This window comes from Urocitellus parryii, chromosome 7 (assembly GCF_045843805.1).
Source record: "Urocitellus parryii isolate mUroPar1 chromosome 7, mUroPar1.hap1, whole genome shotgun sequence".
In the NCBI taxonomy this organism is placed as follows: domain Eukaryota; kingdom Metazoa; phylum Chordata; class Mammalia; order Rodentia; family Sciuridae; genus Urocitellus; species Urocitellus parryii.
In genome coordinates this window covers 165047683-165066521 of record NC_135537.1, presented here as the reverse complement: position 1 = coordinate 165066521, position 18839 = coordinate 165047683, and the positions used below count along the sequence as shown (strand labels likewise).

Genomic DNA, 18839 nt, shown 5'->3' with positions numbered 1-18839 from the left:
ACTCACTGAAATCTCCATTGTCATGGAGACCACATTAGAACTGATTTTCTGGAAGAATCCTCCCCCACTTCTCTTGGCCTCAGAACTAACTACTCCCTAAACTCGTTCCAGCCCAAAACTGGGATTTGCTTGGGCTTGTCTCTCTAGCCTTGGGAAGGGTTCCTGCTAAGCTCCATTAGTTTGGTCTTAATTGTACATATTCACCAAACAAGCATTTCATGCAAACCGCATGAATACAAAGAAAGGTCAGGGAAGACTTAAGAAACAAATGAGCTCTCCTCTCCTCCAGGCCCTGGAGAACTCTCCAATACAGGGATGTCTGCACCATGAAGCAGAAAAGAAGACAGCCACACCACAGTGATAGGTGAGAATGCTCACAGAACTGACCCAGGCTGTCTTGAAAGGCTTATTGGAGAGGGCTTATTGGAGGGGAGGAACATTCATGGGCCTTAAAGAACATTTCAGCAGAGAAGGGGAATTTATTTTTATATGCCCAAGGTGATCTTATGGAATGAGCTGTAAAAGGGTGCCAGAGGTTTTATATTCTAGTTTCAGTTTTGACCCAGATGGGCTGGAAGAGCTTGCATGTATTATTTCTCGCCCGGCTGTAGGGGTGCAGGCCTGTAATCCCAGGGATTCGGGAGGATGAGGCAGGAAGATCACAGGTTTGAGGCTAGCTTCAGCAATTTAGTAAGAGACCCTCAGCAATTTAGAATGATCCTGTCTCAAAATAATAATTGTTTAAAAAAGCAAGAAAGTAATAAAAGGATTGGAGATGTAATTCAGTGGTAAAGCATCCCTGTGTTCAATCCCCAGTACAAAAAAAAAAAAAAAATAGAAATCCTTCCTGGACCTCACTGCCTCAGCTGAAAAGCCGAAGAGCAGTCCTTAGTGGTCTGGGGTTTGGATAGTCTCTTGTGTTAAATCACAAGCCAGGAGCTGGGGTTGTGGCTAAGTGGTACAGCACTCGCCTAGCATGTGCAAGGCCCTGGGTTCAATCCTCAGCACCATACAAAAATAAATAAATAAATAAAAATAAAGGTATTGTGTCCAACTACAACTAAAAAATAAATATTAAAAATTAAATAAATTGGGCTGGGGATGTGGCTCAAGCGGTAGCGCGCTCGCCTGGCATGCATGCGGCCGGGGGTTCGATCCTCAGCACCACATACCAACAAAGATGTTGTGTCCGCCGAGAACTAAACAATAAATATTAAAAAAAAAATTAAATAAATCACAAACCAGTGAGGAAGCAATATCAGACATTTCTATGCACTATCTCAAAGTAGTGCATTGACTAAAGACCTAGAGAATGTCTCAGAGAAAGCCTTGGGAGGCTTCATGTTCTGTGTGTACCAATGGCTGTACCTGGAGCAACCTAGCACAGTCTCTGACACAATAAATATTTATTGGATGGAGTGATGAACAAAGGACGTGACAGAGACTATTACCAGATCTTATTGGTCAAAATTGAGACCTATCATGCCCCTAAGTCATCAGATCATTTGGGGCCTTTGCTCCCCAGTAGCCCATGCTTGCTTTCAGGTAAGAGAGAAGAAAGATGTCTAAGAGGAAATTATGTTTTCAGACATCAACTATCCTGAGCCTTTGGTTTTTACAGTAATGAAAGTAGGTCACAAAGCAGCTCTGCAAAGTACAGACCCTTGAGGAAAACCCTGGATTCGATGCCAATTTACATTCATTGAGCACCTACTGCAATCCACTGTTGAAACATGGCTTAATTCATTAAATCATGGTCTCACAGGGCTTCAATGGAGAGCGTGAGGGTGGGAGCGTTGAGGCTGTAAACACTTGCGGTACTGACTGACCTCAGTACCTCTCTGAGCTTTCAATATATGTGAAATGGAACCAATAAATCCGCTACAACAGCTTATGTTAACGAAATGATCACGTGGAAGCAAAGTGCTTCATAAATGCTAGTTATTATTGTTCCTTCGGGCACACAAGGCGCTCGCCTCCCCCACAGGGTACATACACCGACGGGTTCACAATCTCACGTATACGCAGATGCATAGAGACGTGTGCCGACGCCAGCAGGAGAAGCTCGCGGGCGCCTCAAACCCCAGCTCAACGCAGAGCCCCATAGAGAAGCTACTGGATCCTGGGCTTCCCTCCTTTCTCTCAGTTCTTTATGAATGAACTCCGGCCGCGAGGAGTTTTTTTTTTTTTTTTTTTTTTTTTTTTTTTATGAATGGGAGCCCAGGACGTGAATGAAACCGGGAGCCAGCCCCTGTATTCTGATTGGTTACCACGGCTGGGAAACTCCGCCCCCCTGCTCCGCTGGGCGAGTCTCGGGATTGGCGGGCGTGCCCGACCCTAGGGTTTCATTCACAAAAGTCAATGAAACAAAGGGAACGGGTTGGGGGGGAGAGAACCAGGGCCGAGGCAAAGGAAATGCACCAATCAGCTGCTCCCCCGGGCTCACAACTGTCTGCGGCGCCCGGAAAACAAGCCGGTGCGCAGGGGACCTGGGGCAGGGGCCGCCTCGCTCCGGCCTAGCCCCGCGGCCCTCGGTGTGGTCCCTGGCTCCAGCACCGACGCCCCGGCCTCAGGTGAGGCTGCAGGAGAGGGAGGATGGAAGGGAGTGTGTCTGTGATTCCCCTCTTGGCCTCCAACACAACGAGCTCATCTCACCGCCCGCCTCCGCAGATTCCAGGGACTCTGGGTGGGAGGCGCTGGGATTCGGAGTTGGAGGGGGCGCCGGAGTTGTGGGTGTGCGAATGGTGAGAGCTTTGCTTGCTCCGTAGCGCGCGCCCGCGCGCGCCCGCGTACACACACACACACACACACACACACACACACACACACACAGTCTTATGTAACCGAGTTCGGGCAGAGCAGGGCTGCAGAAAGCAGAAACAGATCCCGGCTCCCGGGAGCAGGTGGGACCTCCTTTGGCGGGAGGGGAGTGGTGACTGCTCACGGCCCAGCAGCCAGAAACCTCCACTTCGTCCCAGTGAGTCGGAGAAGTTTCACCATTGGACCCTGAGCCTCGGGAATGTCCCTTCCCCGTCACCCTGACCCCTCTCACTGTAGCTCTCCCAGGACCTTGTGCGAATACAGCCTCCTCCCTCCCTCCCCAGGTCTCTTCCCCCGCGCGGGGCCCCGGCCGTGTAGCCGGAGGGAGCGGCCGGATGGAGCGGAGGATGAAAGGCGGATACTTGGACCAGCAAGTGCCCTACACCTTCTGCAGCGTGAGCGCCGCGCCGGCCTCCACGCCCGCCCCCTCCCTGCACCCCGCCCCTGCTAGCCCCACAGCCTCCTCCGGGCGGTCCCAGCGGGGTCCTGGGTGGCCCGGTCCCTGAGTCACCCTGGGACCCCAACCCCGCCACCGGGGTAGGCGCCTCAGGGTGACTTGGGAGTACTCTCCCCCTTCTCGCAGAAATCGCCCGGAAATGGGAGCTTGCGCGAAGCGCTGATGATCCCGCAGGGGAAGCTCATGGACCCGGGCTCCCTGCCGCCTCCCGACTCTGAAGGTAAAGAGCCTGAAAGATAAACCGCGACCCTTTCCCCACTCCCCACACCCACATACCAAGGACTGATCCTGGAAATACCCCACACCCCATTTTCCAAAAAGACTCTCCCTCTAAGGGACTCTGTTCATTTTTCTCGGCCCCTACCCCCAAGGTGGAGGGGGGACACTGCGGTTACTAAGGGTTCCTTTTCTCTCACCATTCCTTCCACCTCACCACCAATTTCATTATTCATCCTTCAGATCTCTTCCAGGATCTAAGTCACTTCCAGGAGACATGGCTTGCTGAAGGTGAGTAGTTTCTTGGCCTTTTCTATTATTTGGGGGGCAGACGGCGGGGTGGAGGTGCTAGCAGTCCCATCTAACCTACTTCCTCTGTCTCCTGTCCTTATTCAAGGAGTTCTCCAAGACCCCTTCCCCAAGTCCTTGGCCACTCCGCTCTCCCCAGAGCCCAGTGTGGACACTTATATTGATATTTATTTTCTCTGCCCTAAGCCAGGCTTGTGTAACTAGGACCAGGGATGAATCAGACCATTGTGTGGGGTATTTGCTTATTTGAATGGAACTTGGCTCCAGGCCCATTTTCCTGGTTGAAATTTTCATTTGCAAAGTTTGTTTGGCAGGAACCACCAGGCCTAGGTGCATGTTGGGGTGTTGGAGGGGGTCAGCGAGGGACAGTAGGATGAGAAGAAGCAATTAATTTGTTACCTATCTTTGGGAGTTGCCAAAACATTGATCCTTATCCCTTTGGTTTCTCTTCCAAACTCCTAAGGCCAATTTACTGTCTAAACAAAAAAAAAAAAAAAAGTTTCAATAATTCTTTTCTCTGCACTTTGGCAAAGAGGATCTGAGGCTGACTCCCCAAATAGCCTTGATTGTATTTTTAATGACAAGGGTCTTTGCCTCCTGGATGTCTCCACCCCCAGGCAAATTCCCCCCTTCCTGTATGCTGGGGGGTTAGTTACAAGCTGGCCAGGATGGGGTCAGTGGCCGGGCCTCCTCTGGGTGGGGTAGTGTGTTCTGGTTGGATTCTTTGATGTGTTTTGGTGGGGCCTGAGGGTGTCGCTGGTGGGGTTGCAGGTGGGAGATGTCATGGTGGTTTAGAAAGTCTGAGAAGGATTAACACTCCCATCTTGGTTAACACTCCTTTTATTTTAACACTCAGAAAACCAAGATATCAAAAACACTGGAATCCCTTTTTGAGGGTTTTTTTCCCCCTCTTCCTTAGGATCTCTACATTTCTCTTCCCTGGGTATCCTTCTTTGGAAATTGTTTGAACTTAAACCCAATTCCCCCAGAATCCTCCAAAGAAGGTTGGGGTAGAAAGAAAAGACCTCCGGCTCTATCTGTAGAGCGGAGACTAGGTCTGTCTTGGCGATTATGTTATCTCAAAAATATATGTTGCCGGAATGACTATTTAGCATAGACCATGTCCTCAAGACATTCTGTGGGATTAAGGCTCACTGGATGTGTGGGTGCTGGAGGAATCTGTGTTCTGGGGTCTTGTGTGCATCTTCTCCGACTTTGTATCTCCTGTGTGGCCAGCTCCCAGTTATAGGCAGAGCTTTGCCAGGGTTGGCTCCCCCCTCCAGGTTCCGGAGCTGGGCTGGAGCTAAAGAACGCGGAGGTGTCAGTTTCCACGGACTCTCAAACACTTCCTTTCCCAGAGCCTGATTTCAGTCTGACTTCCCATGCTCCTTCCCTTGTCTGTCAGCTGAGGGTCCTGACAGTGGGCAGCTCCAGGACTGTGAGCTAGGGGTGGACTCGGAGGTTGGCATTTTGGCAGCAGTTGGTCCATTTGTGCCTGGATTTGGGATGGAAGGGGGAGGAAAAATGTTCTCATCTCTCAACCTTGGAAGCCCCACCCCTTTGTGGTAGGTCCAGAGATGGTGCGTGTATCTATCTGCATGTGTCAATATGACAGTGTGCATGTGTGTTTGTGTGTGCGCTCGAGTGCTTGTGTGTGTGTGTGTGTGTGTGTGTTACATGCTGCTGCCTTAGCAGTCCCTGTACATTTAAATCCAGTGGGTGTGGAGGTGGGGGTGGGGAATGCAAGGCGGAGGGGGAGCTGGGATCTCCTTGGTTCCCTCTCCTTCCTTCTGAGGGAGCAGCTCAGGTTCCCAGCTGGCGATGGATGGCCAGGCCTGAGGGGGGGATGCTGAGGCCACTTGCTTCTTCTCATTCTCTCTGCGGAGACAGATGCAGCTGCCGGGGCCCTGTCCCCCTGCACCATCCCAGCACCACCCCAGCCTCCTCTCCTGCCTCTTCCCACCAGGTCAGTGTCCCCTGCAGCCCAGGGGGAACTTTGGGGTGGCAGGGAGGGACTATTTCCTTTGGAAACTTGCCAGTGGTGGGGTACATCAGGAGAAATGGGTGCCAGAGCCCAACAACCCCCCATCCCTCAGCTTGGTTTCTTCCTAGAGACTCAATTTGGAGAGAAGCAGCGGATCCTTGTAGTGTGGGTGGGGCTGTGGTGAACTGGGTGATGACCAGGTTGACCTGAGCAGGTATAGAAAGATATTGATGGGGTTGCCAGTTCTACATCTGATATCCGGACATTGGGGATGAGCATTGGTGAGACTCTTTAGAGGCAGCTTAGATATCTTTGGGGTTGGGATTTTCTTAGACAGAAGGGGATGAAGTGAGGCTAGGAAGATGTGTCTTGATTTCTGGAGAAATCTATTGAGATGCTGGAGAAAGGATCAGGCTGTCACAGGGAAATCCAGGCTCAGGCAGGCTGAGCCCAAGATGCATTCGGTTATGGTGAAAGATGTGCTGGTTCTAGTCCTGGGTTCCTTTCTGGCTTGTCAGGAATCTTTAGGAACCCTTGGGAACAATAACTTTGTGGTGTATTTGGTAGCTTGAAACATTGACTCTGAGCCTTTGTATGAGGCTGGGGTCTGTGAATTCCCAGAAGCCTTGGGATAGGTTCCAGGGGTCCTTCATTCCTCTGATAATACGTGTAAAATTTTCAGGCATGCACCATATACAACAGTATATGGATTTTTCTAGGAAGAAAACAATCTCTAGCTTTTAATCAGATTCTAAAGGAATGGATCTGCGATGGCTTTTCACAAAAATCATTACTCCTGACCCCTCTTCCAAGGGCTCCCATCCCCTTGCCCTTTGGCTTCTTCCCACCTCATCTGTAAGTCCCAAAAGAGACCCCATGTGTGAAGGGTGTACGTGGAGGACGTGTTTCACCCCTGGGTTGCCATGTTGCTGCAAGAGCAAAGTACAGCAATTGGGGTGTGCGCGTCCCCTAATGTGCAAGTCTGTGGGCCTGCATGCAGGCGCCTCAGCATGTCTGTGGGGAGAGATGAGGTTAACCCCCTCCTCAGTCTTCCCTAGCTCAATGCCTCCTTCACCATCTTTTTTCCTCCTCCCCTTCCAGAACTCTTCTGGAGACAAATGTCCCCTCCACAGATAGAGAACTGGTTCCTTCCAGTATCAAGGCTGCCAGGGTGGGGGCAGGGTGAGGGTGAGAGCTGAAGCCAGTGGCGACACAATGGAGCAGAAGCTCCAGAGAATGCATGTCTAGCCCTTTCACCCTAAGACTGACTCCTGGGAAGGTGACGGGCATCCATGTGTAGATAGATGGGTAATGTCTATGGTGGGCTTCACTGCTTAGCTATTTTAACTTCCTAATTTTTTGGAGCCCCTTTTGGGAGGCCCTCAAGTCCTTCTTTTTACTGACTCCCTGTTGGAAGGACAGCCCCTAAAAATCTCTTTCTCTGTCTTTCTCTATCTGGGCATTTTGCTGGTTTGACCCCTTTCCTTCCCCCTTCTTAATCATCTGCCATGACCCCAGGCAGATCATCCCCACCTTACTGCCAAGATGGAACTGGGGCAGACCCTGGCACACTGGCTCAATAGCCAGAATTCAGCCAAGTCAACAAGTAAATAGGGTGGTGTTTAAAAAAGAAAGAAAGAAAAATAAATAGAGTGGTATTCACTCAGGACCAAACCTGGTAATTAAAAATTCTCCTGCTCTCCAGGAACGCAAGGCTCTGCTGCTGTTCCTATTTCTATCCTTGTTGATGGTGTCTGGGTGACTGAGGGTTCTGATCTACCCTTTTGGGAGAAGGCCAGTGCCTGGGAGGAGGGGCTAATCAGGGACTGGGTTCACTCCTGGCTCTGGGGAGAGAATGGCCGCACCTCTTTTGGGGTGGGAGCTGTATGCTGGGGGAAGCCTCCTCTGGGGGGTTCTGGTTCAGCTTTCGGGCTTGAGGCAAGATGACCTCCAGGGCTCTGTGCTCTCTAGCTCAGTGACATCATCAGGAGATGCCCCTAGCCCATTACCTCAGTGGAAACTGACCGCTAATGAGGCCCCATGAGGGGCCTAGACTACGTCAGCCACCCCAAAGTTCTGTACTTCCCTTGCCCTTGGGACTAAGTAGCAAAGAGGGAATGTTGCTCCCCCTTCCTGACACCTTTGGGGTATGGCCTATGAAGGGACAAGGGGTGAACTTATACCTTGAGCAGCTGAGCAGTTCTGCAAACTTTCCTTTATTCCTGTGCTTTCCAAATGAGTTTATCCTTAAGTGTCACTAGGGTCTGTTGTTAAAAATGCAGGTTCCTGGCTGGGGATGTGGCTCAGTGGTAGAGTGCTTAGCATGCCCAAGGCCCTGGATTTAATCCCTAGCATCACCACACACATACACATACACACAATGCCTGGGCTACCTTGTCCCATAGAAAGAGACTTTCCAGGGGAAAGGACTGGGAATCAGTGTATAGTAATAAAGCCCAGGAGATTCTTGAATCAGGCCAGTTGGGGAATGGCTGGCCACCTTTGTGCTATAGTTGGGCTCCTGAAAAGATGTGTGTGAGCTGCGTGTTTACGCCAAGGTATTTCATGTCCTTCTGATTTATCTGATCACTTTAGGATTGTATTATATTGACTACCACAAATTCTTCTTTAATTGATGTGACTCCTGATTCTTAAACTTCCTCACTACCATCTCTGTCAAGAAATCATCTATAAACCTATATTTAAAAGCATTTGACCCCTCTGATACTTAAAGCAAAGTTGTGAAAGATCCTTCTGCCAAACAGCTTACCACAGTCCTTTACAAATGTAAAAGACCTTGTAAAATGTGCTTTTGGGGACTGGCTCTGCCTCTTGTGTCACTTGATGTGGGGAGAGGGGGAACCTCAGGGTGAGGGAAGGGCTGGCTTAGTTAGATCTCCTCCCTTTTTTTCCCCCCAACATTTATTTTTTAGTTTTAGATGGACACAATATCTTTATTTTATCTTTATGTGGTGCTGAGGATTGAACTCAGTACCTCATGCATGGTGGATGAACACTCCACCACCACTGAGCCACAACCCTGCCCTTTCCTTCTTGTTCCTAGGCCCCAAATGCTGGCTTGTGTGAGCCTGAGGAAAGGGGTCAGAGAATAAGGCTTTAGGTATCTGCTCTGAGCCAGACCCTTCTCTGGGTGCTGGAGAATCAGATGAACAAGACAGATGAAGCCCTTGCCCTTGTGGAGTTTAACTTTCTGATGGACAATAAATATGAACATTCATTAAGAAGATAAGTTTAGGGCCACAGATGTTGGAGAGAAATTCAAACAGATGTGAGCCAGGTGCAGTGGCACACACCTGTAATCAGGAAGCTGAGGCAGGAGGGATCACAAGTTCAAAGCCAGCCTCAGCAACTTAGCAAGGTCCTAAGCAACTTAGTGAGACCCTGTCTCTAAATAAATTTTTATAAAGGGGCTGGGTATGTGGCTCAGTGGTTAAGCATCCTTAGGTTCAGTTCCCAATTAAAAAAAAAAGTGATAGAAAGCCAGGAGGGATCACTTTGATTTGAGTGGTCAGACAGGCCTCTGAAGAGGTGTCAAAGTGAGTTGAGACCTTGATAGCCAGAAAATAAAAGCAGGCAAGGATCTGGGGAGGAGGGGCTGAGTTTAATAGGGTTGAAAGCTAAAGAGGAGACCAGAATGCTAAAGAGTGACAGGCAGGACCATGCTGGGCCTGGGAAGCCAAGAATAAGAGTTTAGATTTCATACTTTAAGCAAGACAGAAAAATAATTAGATTTATTTATTTATTTGTAAAAAGATCACTCTGGAGGCTGGTTTTGTGGCTCAGTGGTAGAGCACTTGCCTAGCATGAGTGAGACACTATGTTCAATTCTCAGCACTGCATAAAAATAAATAAATAAAGATCCATCAACAACTAATAAAAATATTAAAAAAAAAAAAGATCACTCTGACAGCTGTGTAGAGAACATCAGGCTGTAGGAGGTGAGAGTGGGAGCAGAGAATTCCCAGAAGAGGGTGTGACTTGAAATCCAAGTCAGAAACTGTGGAGCCTTGACCTGGGGGACACTTGAAAGATGGGGGTGTGTTTGTACAGGTTGGGAATGTGGAGGTAGCCATCTCTAGCCATCTCCTTGTGCTTCTCACCAGCCATTCTGTACTCTGAGTTGTTTTATCCATCAGTTTCCACATTGTCCAATTTGAGAGCAGTCTCCAGGGCATGAGAGTCCAGTCTTTTTGGGCTACAGGTTCCGTTGCTTCACCTTAGATCCAGTCACTTCCTGGACTATCAGAAAGTTCTTCTTGGTGTCTACCCTTCTTCCCCTTCCTGCTGTAATCTTTTTTTTTTTTTTTTCCCTTAAGAGAGAGCAAAAGTGGGCCAAAACACTGGGGTTCAGGGAGGTACTCCACTGTACATCCATCTGAGAAGCCCACTCCTGGAAAGGCCAGGATAAGAACTACAATTTAGAGTCCGGATGTGCCAGGATGAGCTGCTGTTCTATTTTTGTTTTCCTGACTATTTTCAAACCCAGCTCCACCCACCTGGCACTGTAGGAGTGCTTCTTAGACCTCCAGGCTTGGGAACCCTGCTCTCTCCAGTCTCCTCCTCTCCCATCCTCTGTCCTCTTTTCGCCTTTCTTGAACCTTCCTCTTTCCTCTTAGATCTCCTTTCCTGGGATTTAAAACTCTTGGGCATCTCAAAATCATCTGGAACATTGTTTAAAATGCAGATTCCTGGGGGCTGGGACTATAGCTCAGTGGCAGAGCACTTGCCTAGCATTCGTGAGGTACTGGGTTCAATCCTCAACACCACATTAAAAAAAATAAACATATAAAATAAAGGCCTTGTGTCCATCTACAAGTATTAAAAAAAATTTAAAAATGCAGATTCCTGGACCTTCCCATATTCTGAATCTCCCCATTTGATTCCAGATCCATAGGATCCCACTCCTTGTAACCCCTGCCCATCCCAGGTGGGACTCTGCTGTGGGCTCAGAGGGACCTCTGAGGGGTAATCTCTGAAGGGCGGGCCTGTCTGCCCTTAAGAAAAGTGAAGGGAATAAAGACAAAGCATCAAGGAAAAGATTGGAATCTGCTCAGACAGGTTCTGGGAACATGCAGTCTTTCCTCCAGGGTCTTAGTGGAGCCTAGGGATGGAGGTGGAGTTGCCTGCAGTCTAAGGAAGGCTGTTGTTCCCTCCAGGGCTGGTACTGATCTGCAGGGTTGCAATAATGGTTCTGCCAGGGGCTGCCACTTAGGGTTCCAATGTTGGACTCACCTCTGACTTCTGACCTCTCTCTGCAGCTCAGGTTCCAGACAGTGATGAGCAGTTTGTTCCTGATTTCCATTCAGAAAACTGTGAGTAGAGGGCTTTGGGTGGAGGGAGTTGGGAAAGGGGGGGGGGCTGGAGGGGTTGGGGGAATAGGAAATGAGTCATAGGAATATCACCTGAGACCAGTTTACTTTCTCCTAAAGAAAGGGTGAAGGTCAGGGCTCCCCATTCTTGGGTATGGACTCAAAGACCAAGGAAATAACTGGGAGATAAAGCCCTAGGTCCAAATGTGGGGTTTGTCTCCCCCTAGCCATGTGACCTTGGAGCAGGATACTTTCTCTGTCTGATCCTGCATTTCTTTGTGTCTAAAGTGAGGGGCTCAGGCCTATTCAGTAGAACCCAGTTCTGTTGTTTTCTAAGGTTTTATACAATTCAGGTGATTTTGCCCCTATATATTTTGCAATATAGACATTTTTTTTGTTTGGATGTTACTGGCATCTAGTGAATGGGTAGAGGTCAACAGTGCTTCTAGAAAAAAAAATTCTATGATGCTCAAGTCAGCCACCCACATAAATAAATAAACAAACAAACAAATAAATAAATAAAATGTCCAGCCTCAATATCAATAATGCCACCATTGAAAAATGCTGCTTTGCCTGGTACAGTGGCACATGCCTGTAATCCCAGTAACTCAGGAGGCAGGAGGATCACAAGTTCAAAGCCAGCCTCAGCAAATTATCAAGGCTCTAAGAAAGTTAGTGAGATCCTATCTCAAAATAAAAAATGAAAAGGGCTGGGGATGTGGCTCAGTGGTTAAGCACCGCTGGGTAGTTCAATCACCAGTACAAAGAAAAATAACAACAAACACACACAAAAAAACCAAAAAAACAGAAAAATGCTCCTTTAATGTCAGATACTTTGCTTCCAACTATCTTCACCAATGAAATGATACAGGGCGCAAAGAATGAAAAACAAGTAACAGAACCATTGATGACAGGGCCTTTGACTGGAGTGCAGTAAGCCAGGATGTCATGTAAACTGGCAGCCAGGCCTGGTAGCTGGACTTAGGGAACCCAGTAAGGGCCATAGGAAAGGACAATGCTCTTCACAGATAATTAGGAGCATGTGTATGCTTTTCAGCTGACATTCAAGCGGGCTAATATCCAACCTTAACTAGAAAGATTCTTTATAGCACCAAATAAGAAAACATGTCCCTCCCTTGGAACTTTCCAGGGCACTCAGGAAAACCAAAGGCCCTAGGTCCAAGGTGCTCCTTCTTACAAAGGGTTTTCTGGGATGCGAGCTTGCATTTATTATGTTGACATTTTAGATAGTTTCTTTGGTTAATACTGGTCATTAGGCTGATGTCTAAAACTAGATATAATGAAAACAGCCAAAATGTTCAAGTGTCTAACTACAGATCTTAGAAAATTGAGACCCAGAGAGGAGAGGAAGATGTACCAGTGACCCAGCTAGTCCTCAGAGAATAGAAGGTGTTAGAAGCCCTGTCTGCCTCTTGTGTGACATACTCTGCCCTTGTTTTGCCCTCATCCCTACCTGTGCAGTAGCTTTCCATAGCCCCACCACCAGGATCAAGAAGGAGCCCCAGAGTCCCTGCACAGATCCGGGCCTGTCCTGCAGCAGAAAGCCGCCACTTCCCTACCACCATGGCGAGCAGTGCCTTTATTCCAGGTGAGTCCCATCATGGGCACGGTGAAGGGTAGTCAAGGTGTCAGAAGGAGGGAGGAGCTCCGACTTGGGGTGGAGGGCTTCAGGGAAACCACCCCCCATGAACAGAGGCAGCAGTGGATGCAAGTGACAACAGAGGGGATTTCTTAGCTCCTGTAAGGAGCAGCCCAGATAAGGACTTCCTCTAAGTAGGCAGGAGGGACAATGCAAAGGATGGCTTCAGGGACATGTGTTAAGGCCAGGCAGACTGCTTTCACTCAGAGGCCTACTGTGACAAAAACACATTTGCTCTGGACAGGGGAGAGGTGTTCTTAAGTTTAGGCCTGTTTCAGAATTGAGAAGAGAAAGAATTCACTTAGGGCTGAGTCCCAGTCCCTTCTGCCCTTCCTTTCCTTGTAATCCCTGTTATTTCACTTCCCTGTGAAGGACTCAAAGATGCTCACCCAGCTTCTCTTCCTTCTCATCCCGGTCTCCCCTTAGCTCCAGTGCCTATGACCCCCCCAGACAAGTCACCATCAAGTCCCCCACTCCTGGTGCCCCTGGACAATCGCCCCTGCAGCCCTTTCCCAGGGCAGAACAACGGAGTTTCCTGAGATCCTCTGGCACCTCCCAGCCCCACCCTGGCCATGGGTACCTCGGGGAGCATAGGTAAAGAGACAGATCCACTACGCCTGGGGGCCCAGGCCTCACCAGTCTGTCCTCAATCCCTGAGCTCTCCATAGAGACCTGGCATGGGGGGAGAGAGGGAGGAAGGGATACTGAAGCAGGCCCTACTCTAGAGCTCACTGGTCAAGTCTGGGAGTGACAAGCTGGAGGAGGGATTAACATAAGATTCTCTTCTCTTTCTTCTCTATCCAACTACATCCAGCTCCATCTTCCAGCAGCCCCTGGATGTGTGCCACTCCTTCACATCTTCTCAGGGAGGGGGCCGGGAACCCCTCCCAGCCCCCTACCAACACCAGCTATCGGAGCCCTGCCCACCCTACCCCCAACAGAGCTTCAAGCAGGAATACCATGACCCTCTATATGAACAGGCGGGCCAGGCCATAGGCCAGGGTGGGGTCAGTGGGCACAGGTACCCAGGGGCGGGGGTGGTGATCAAACAGGAGCGGACAGACTTCACCTACGACTCAGGTAAGAGACTCTCCTGGGGAGGGCTCAGAGGAGTTTTTCTGGGATTGCCAGGTGGGGTGGCATGTGCTCAATGAGTAGTTCAGTTAAGCCCAGGTGTCTCCACAAGGTTTTTCTATTAACCAGCTCATAAGTTCAACCCACTGATTCACTTTCTCCCCCCCCCCACCCCGTGGATTCCAAAGAATTCTCTCTTTTTTTTTTTTTTCTTTTTTGTGGTGCTGGGGATTGAACCCAGGGCCTTGTGCATGAGAGGCAAACACTCTACCAACTGAGCTATATCCCCAGCCCAAGAATTGTCATTTTCCAGTCAGCAAACATTCAAATAAAAAGATAAGGGGTATACAGATCTTTGTCCTCAGGTAGCTTATAACAATAGGAGAGTTAAGGTATTTATTTCTATTTGTGTTTTAGTAATCTACTTAAAAAGTAAAGTACTGTATCTGGAACATGAGTGTACAGAGTTGAGGATACAAAGTTGAACAGAATGTGTCACCACTGGTCCCTGTCTCCAGCAGAAGTTTAAAAATACAAAGTGAGAGAAACATGAACTAGAAACTAGTTAGGCTCTTAGTTTCCCATAGGAATGCAGGGCTAATATATGGTTTCCACATCCCACCCCACCCCCCAAAAGCTGGGTACCTGAAATAGGGACTGCTTTAAATTCTAGTTCCACCTGGCTGTTGACAGGAGTGAGATGTACTCAGCTATGTTCATAAATAGCTATAGTTCAAAGCCTCAACCACAGAGGGAAGACCATTCTCAAGAAGGGCACAGAAAACTGGCGTCTCTTCTTTCCTCCTGATTTCTGTACTAAATTGAAGTCTATCAGCAATTTTGCATTAGAAAACGAAGTCCAGAGATTAGAGTAGGCGCAGAGCTGGCTAAGAGCTTTAGAACTTCCCTTTTCCTGGTACCCAGTCTTTCAGGGGCAGGGAGGTGAACCACAAACCCCACAGCTGCCCGACTGAGAACCGGATGGGTGCTCTCGTCCTCAAACCCAGGGCACAGCCAGGCCTGGCTGTGAGGTAGTGGGAGGAGGAGGAGGGAGATGCTCTTGCGGCTGACCTTCAAAGGCTGTAGACCGGAGGGATCTTGTTACATGCCCTTGAACTCCCGCCCCTCCCCCGTCAGCTTCCCTGAATGGAGTCAGGAATTCCATTCACAAAATGGAGGCTTGAATGAAGCCGCCCTCCCGCCTCCTCCCGGAGGTGTCGGGTTTCAGCCTCTCATTCATAGGTGGGAGTGGAGGGGGAGGGCGGGAAGGGGTTGGAACTGGAAAGGGTGGCTTTACACAGCGGGTTCCCGAGGTGGAGTGGGGAGGTTTCAACGCTAAGGAATGGAATTGAGTGCAAAGAGCTGTTAGACCTGAAATAGCAACCCAGTGCCCACCGCTGCTTCCCCAGATGCACGCACGCTCTGGCTCTCACGCACACGCACAGGCACACGCACACGCACAGGCACAGGGCTGAGAACCTGACCTGTTGACCGGACGTTTGCCAGTTCCGAGGGAATCTTAGGCGTGGACACCGAACCCTTTCTCCCCCGGAGGTTCATCTCTCACTCCCCTCCTCCCCCTGAACTCACAGGAAACAGCTGCTCCCTGGAATCTTGGGCCTTGTGGAACAGCTTGCCCAGCCCCAGCTGCTGCCATCTATGCCCTCTGCCCCAGCCCTCAAGCTGAGGGGCTCAAGCCTCGTGCTCCCTCTGGGTGAACTTCCCCTGGGATTTGGTGGTGGGCAGGCAACTGGGAAAGGAACAGTCACCGGAAAGCAGGCTGGCAGGAAGAACTTGAAAGTGTGTAGGACTTCCTCCTCCCCTCTCCCCCCAGCCGCATCCCAGACACCTGTAACATCACCCTTTCTCCACCCCTCACAGATGTCCCTGGGTGTGCATCAATGTACCTCCACACTGAGGGCTTCTCCGCGGCCTCCCCAGGTGATGGGGCCATGGGTAAGGCAGCCCCTCCTTCCCGTGTCAAGCTCTCAAGTTGGGGGAGGGGGCTTTGTTGGGGGGAAGGTCTCCTTAGCCAGGAGTCCCTGTGGATTATCAGTAAACTCTTAGATCTCAGCAACTCCAAACTTCCTCCACAAGGCTATGGCTATGAGAAACCTCTGCGACCATTCCCAGATGATGTCTGCGTTGTCCCTGAGAAATATGAAGGTCAGAGTGATTTCTTTGGAGGGTCAGGGTCTTATCTACATCCCCTACTGGCTGTGTCCCTGAAGAAATCACATTACATTTCATCGATGCAAGTTGGGGGACAAATGGGAAAGGGTCTGGAGAGGCCCCTTGAGGAGACACCCTGGGAGAAGGGAGGAAGTTGGCTGGGGCACCAGAAGACACAAAGCCCCCATATCTCCTATTTCTGCATTTTCCAGGAGACATCAAGCAGGAAGGAGTTGGGGCATTCCGAGAGGGGCCACCCTACCAGCGCCGGGGTGCCCTGCAGCTATGGCAGTTTCTGGTGGCCCTACTGGATGACCCAACGAATGCCCATTTCATTGCCTGGACAGGCCGGGGGATGGAGTTCAAACTAATTGAACCTGAGGAGGTGGGTACATGAGAGTGTCTCCACCCCTCCTTGCCAATGTCTTTGGAGCCTGGAGATAAGAGAATAGTGGCATGTGCCTTCACTATTACCCTCGTTCTTTATGACCTGAGTTCTTGCCAAGCCTGAGTTTGTGAGCTGGTACTAGTTGTATGGCTGGCTTAACATTTGGCACCAAGAATATCAAGTTTTGCCTGGCACAATAGCACACACCTGTAATCCCATCAACTCAGGAGGTTGAGGCAGGAGAAATCACAAGTCTGGGGCCAGCCTGGGAAAATTAGCAAGACCCTGTTTCAAAAAATAAAAGAAGTCAGGAGTAGGGTCGGGGCTGTGGCTCAGTGGTAGCACACTTGCCTGGCATGTGTGAGGCACTGGGTTTGATTCTCAGCACCACATATATAAATAAATAAAATAAAGGTCTATCAACAACCAAAATTATATTAAAAAAAAAAAGTCAGGAGTATATCTGGGAGGTAGATTGACTCTGATTCAACTCCTAGTACACACACAAAAAGAAAATTATCTCAAGTGCTCTGACACCCCCACTTTTTCTCTGAGATAGCATCTCCACCCTAAAACTTGTCTCTTTTGTCCTCAGGTCGCCAGGCTCTGGGGCATCCAGAAGAACCGGCCAGCCATGAATTACGACAAGCTGAGCCGCTCACTGCGATACTATTATGAGAAAGGCATCATGCAGAAGGTGGGGAAGAGGGCAGAGAGTCCAAAGACAAGGGGTAAGGGCAGTGACTGTGGGAGGTGACAGCAAAGGGGCAAGGAGAGCATTTTTCAGCAAGTCTGTAAGAGGAGAAAGTGAACTTCTGAAGGGAATCTGCATGGGAGGGAAAGGTTCCCACACTTCTACCTGAACATGAAGAAGGGCTCTGTCCCCCAGTCCTATCTTGAGGTGGGGTATACCTCGACTGACTGACCTAGCTCCTCTCTCCCCTTAGGTGGCTGGTGAGCGATATGTATACAAATTTGTGTGTGAGCCTGAGGCCCTATTCTCTCTGGCCTTCCCGGACAATCAGCGTCCAGCTCTGAAAGCTGAATTTGACCGGCCAATCAGTGAAGAGGACACAGTCCCTTTGTCCCACTTGGATGAGAGCCCTGCCTACCTCCCAGAGCTGGCTGGCCCTGCCCAGCCCTTTGGCCCCAAGGGTGGCTACTCTTACTAGCCACCAACAACTTCTCCCTCCATCAGGGGTGGGTGCTGCCCTGTGTACATATCAATGAATTTGGTGAAGGCCTCATTCTAAAACCCACAGATGTCTCTGGGGCAGACCCCTGCTATCCCATCAGTTGCCCTGTGGCCCATAGAGTTGCTCACCAAAGTCTTTGGGAAGCAAAAGTGGAAAAAGGGCAAATCTAAAGGTGGAATCTCAGAAGCTCCCCACTGGGAGGGGGTCACGTCCATCCTCAGGAGTTCAGGTCAGCCTCTTCCTAAGTCCTACTTGGAGGCCTAAACCCTGTTTCCCTTCCCTACCAGAGAACAAGTGATTGTTCTGTTTCAGGGGACAGAGAAGGAACTTCCCAACTTTATCCTTGCAGGCTAGCCAGGAAGTTCACTTGAGCTCCCCAGTTCTTACATTGTGGGGAGACAGAAGCCTAGACTCTACACTGCCCTAAGCTGTGGCCCTGGAGAACTTGGGATGCCCGTTCTTGGTGCTCTCCTCCCATAGGCAGGAACCTGGGATGGGGATACTGGACAGAGGCAGGGAGGGATGGGTTCCAAGGGGCTCTTTGCCTCTCCTCTGCCTTTTCCTAGGCCCACCCAGGCTTGGGATTCCACCTCCACCTCATCTGCCAGACCTTAATAAAGGCCCCTACTGTTAGTTCTGCTTGCTCTTTGCTGCCTTGGGCATGGACCTGGAAGAGAAAGATCTGGACTTGGGACAGATAACTGAAGTTTGGGGTCTGTCTCTGACACTTAATTTCCTATGCTGATTTGGAAAAAAAGTAGTTCACTTCTGACTTTAGCTTTCCTCTGAAAAATGGGCTTCACAATACCTGCTTTTTCCTCTCCCAGAATTATTATTCAAGGACCCAGAAACAACTGATAAGACATACTTTGTAATCTAGGTGGGACCCCCTTGGCCACTGAAGCATGGTTCCTGCAACAGTATTTATGCCACTGGGGAAGGGGCAGGTGGATCCTGAGCTGCAAGGCCTTCCCTCCGGGGACTTGGGCAAAGACAGATCTGCAGTTTCTGTGATCACAGTTGCTCCCATGACTGGACATACCCCAAATTGTATGTCCTGCCTCAGCTCCAAATTGCTATTTTTGCTAGAATTGGAGATAAGTGTTGTCTGGAAAATGAACCAAAGGAGAAAGGCACCTAGGCAAGTGAGTCCTGGGGGAGGCTAGAGCAGGCCAGTGAAGGAGACCTATCTTCCAGGGACTGGGCAGTGGGAAACAGCAGATTCTCCTTGTC

At 49.7% G+C, this 18839-nt stretch overlaps 1 protein-coding gene and 1 non-coding gene across 6 annotated transcripts; one reads left to right on the top strand and one right to left on the bottom strand.

Annotated features, from left to right (window-relative positions):
• The first annotated feature begins 2399 nt into the window (after positions 1 to 2399).
• On the top strand, positions 2400 to 18311 carry Etv4 (ETS variant transcription factor 4). 5 transcript variants are annotated; one of them, XM_026412408.2, is made up of 13 exons: positions 2400 to 2573; positions 3105 to 3215; positions 3404 to 3497; positions 3737 to 3784; positions 11066 to 11119; positions 12599 to 12725; positions 13203 to 13370; positions 13591 to 13856; positions 15732 to 15791; positions 15948 to 16016; positions 16235 to 16407; positions 17006 to 17107; positions 17358 to 18311. In XM_026412408.2, exons 2-13 carry the CDS (start codon positions 3156 to 3158, stop codon positions 17580 to 17582), a joined length of 1446 nt encoding a protein of 481 aa, XP_026268193.1. In that variant the 5' UTR covers positions 2400 to 2573; positions 3105 to 3155; the 3' UTR covers positions 17583 to 18311. The 5 variants fall into 5 exon arrangements, with proteins under 5 accessions (XP_026268193.1, XP_026268192.1, XP_026268194.1 ...); XM_026412407.2 differs by having other exon boundaries at positions 15732 to 15806; XM_026412409.2 differs by lacking the exon at positions 15948 to 16016 and having other exon boundaries at positions 15732 to 15806.
• On the bottom strand, positions 14067 to 14140 carry Trnae-cuc (transfer RNA glutamic acid (anticodon CUC)). Its single transcript has one exon. It is a non-coding gene; the product is annotated as a tRNA-Glu (tRNA).
• Positions 18312 to 18839: the final 528 nt, after the last annotated feature.

What these genes read in the sequence shown, in the direction of transcription:
- Etv4 (XM_026412407.2), top strand. Translation starts at nt 3,156, where the DNA reads ATGGAGCGGAGGATGAAAGGCGGATACTTGGACCAGCAAGTGCCCTAC. An exon ending in GGAGACATGGCTTGCTGAAG is followed by an intron (nt 3,785 to 11,065) that starts GTGAGTAGTTTC and finishes CTCTCTCTGCAG; the next exon opens with CTCAGGTTCCAGACAGTGAT. An exon ending in TGTCCCTGAGAAATATGAAG is followed by an intron (nt 16,017 to 16,234) that starts GTCAGAGTGATT and finishes TGCATTTTCCAG; the next exon opens with GAGACATCAAGCAGGAAGGA.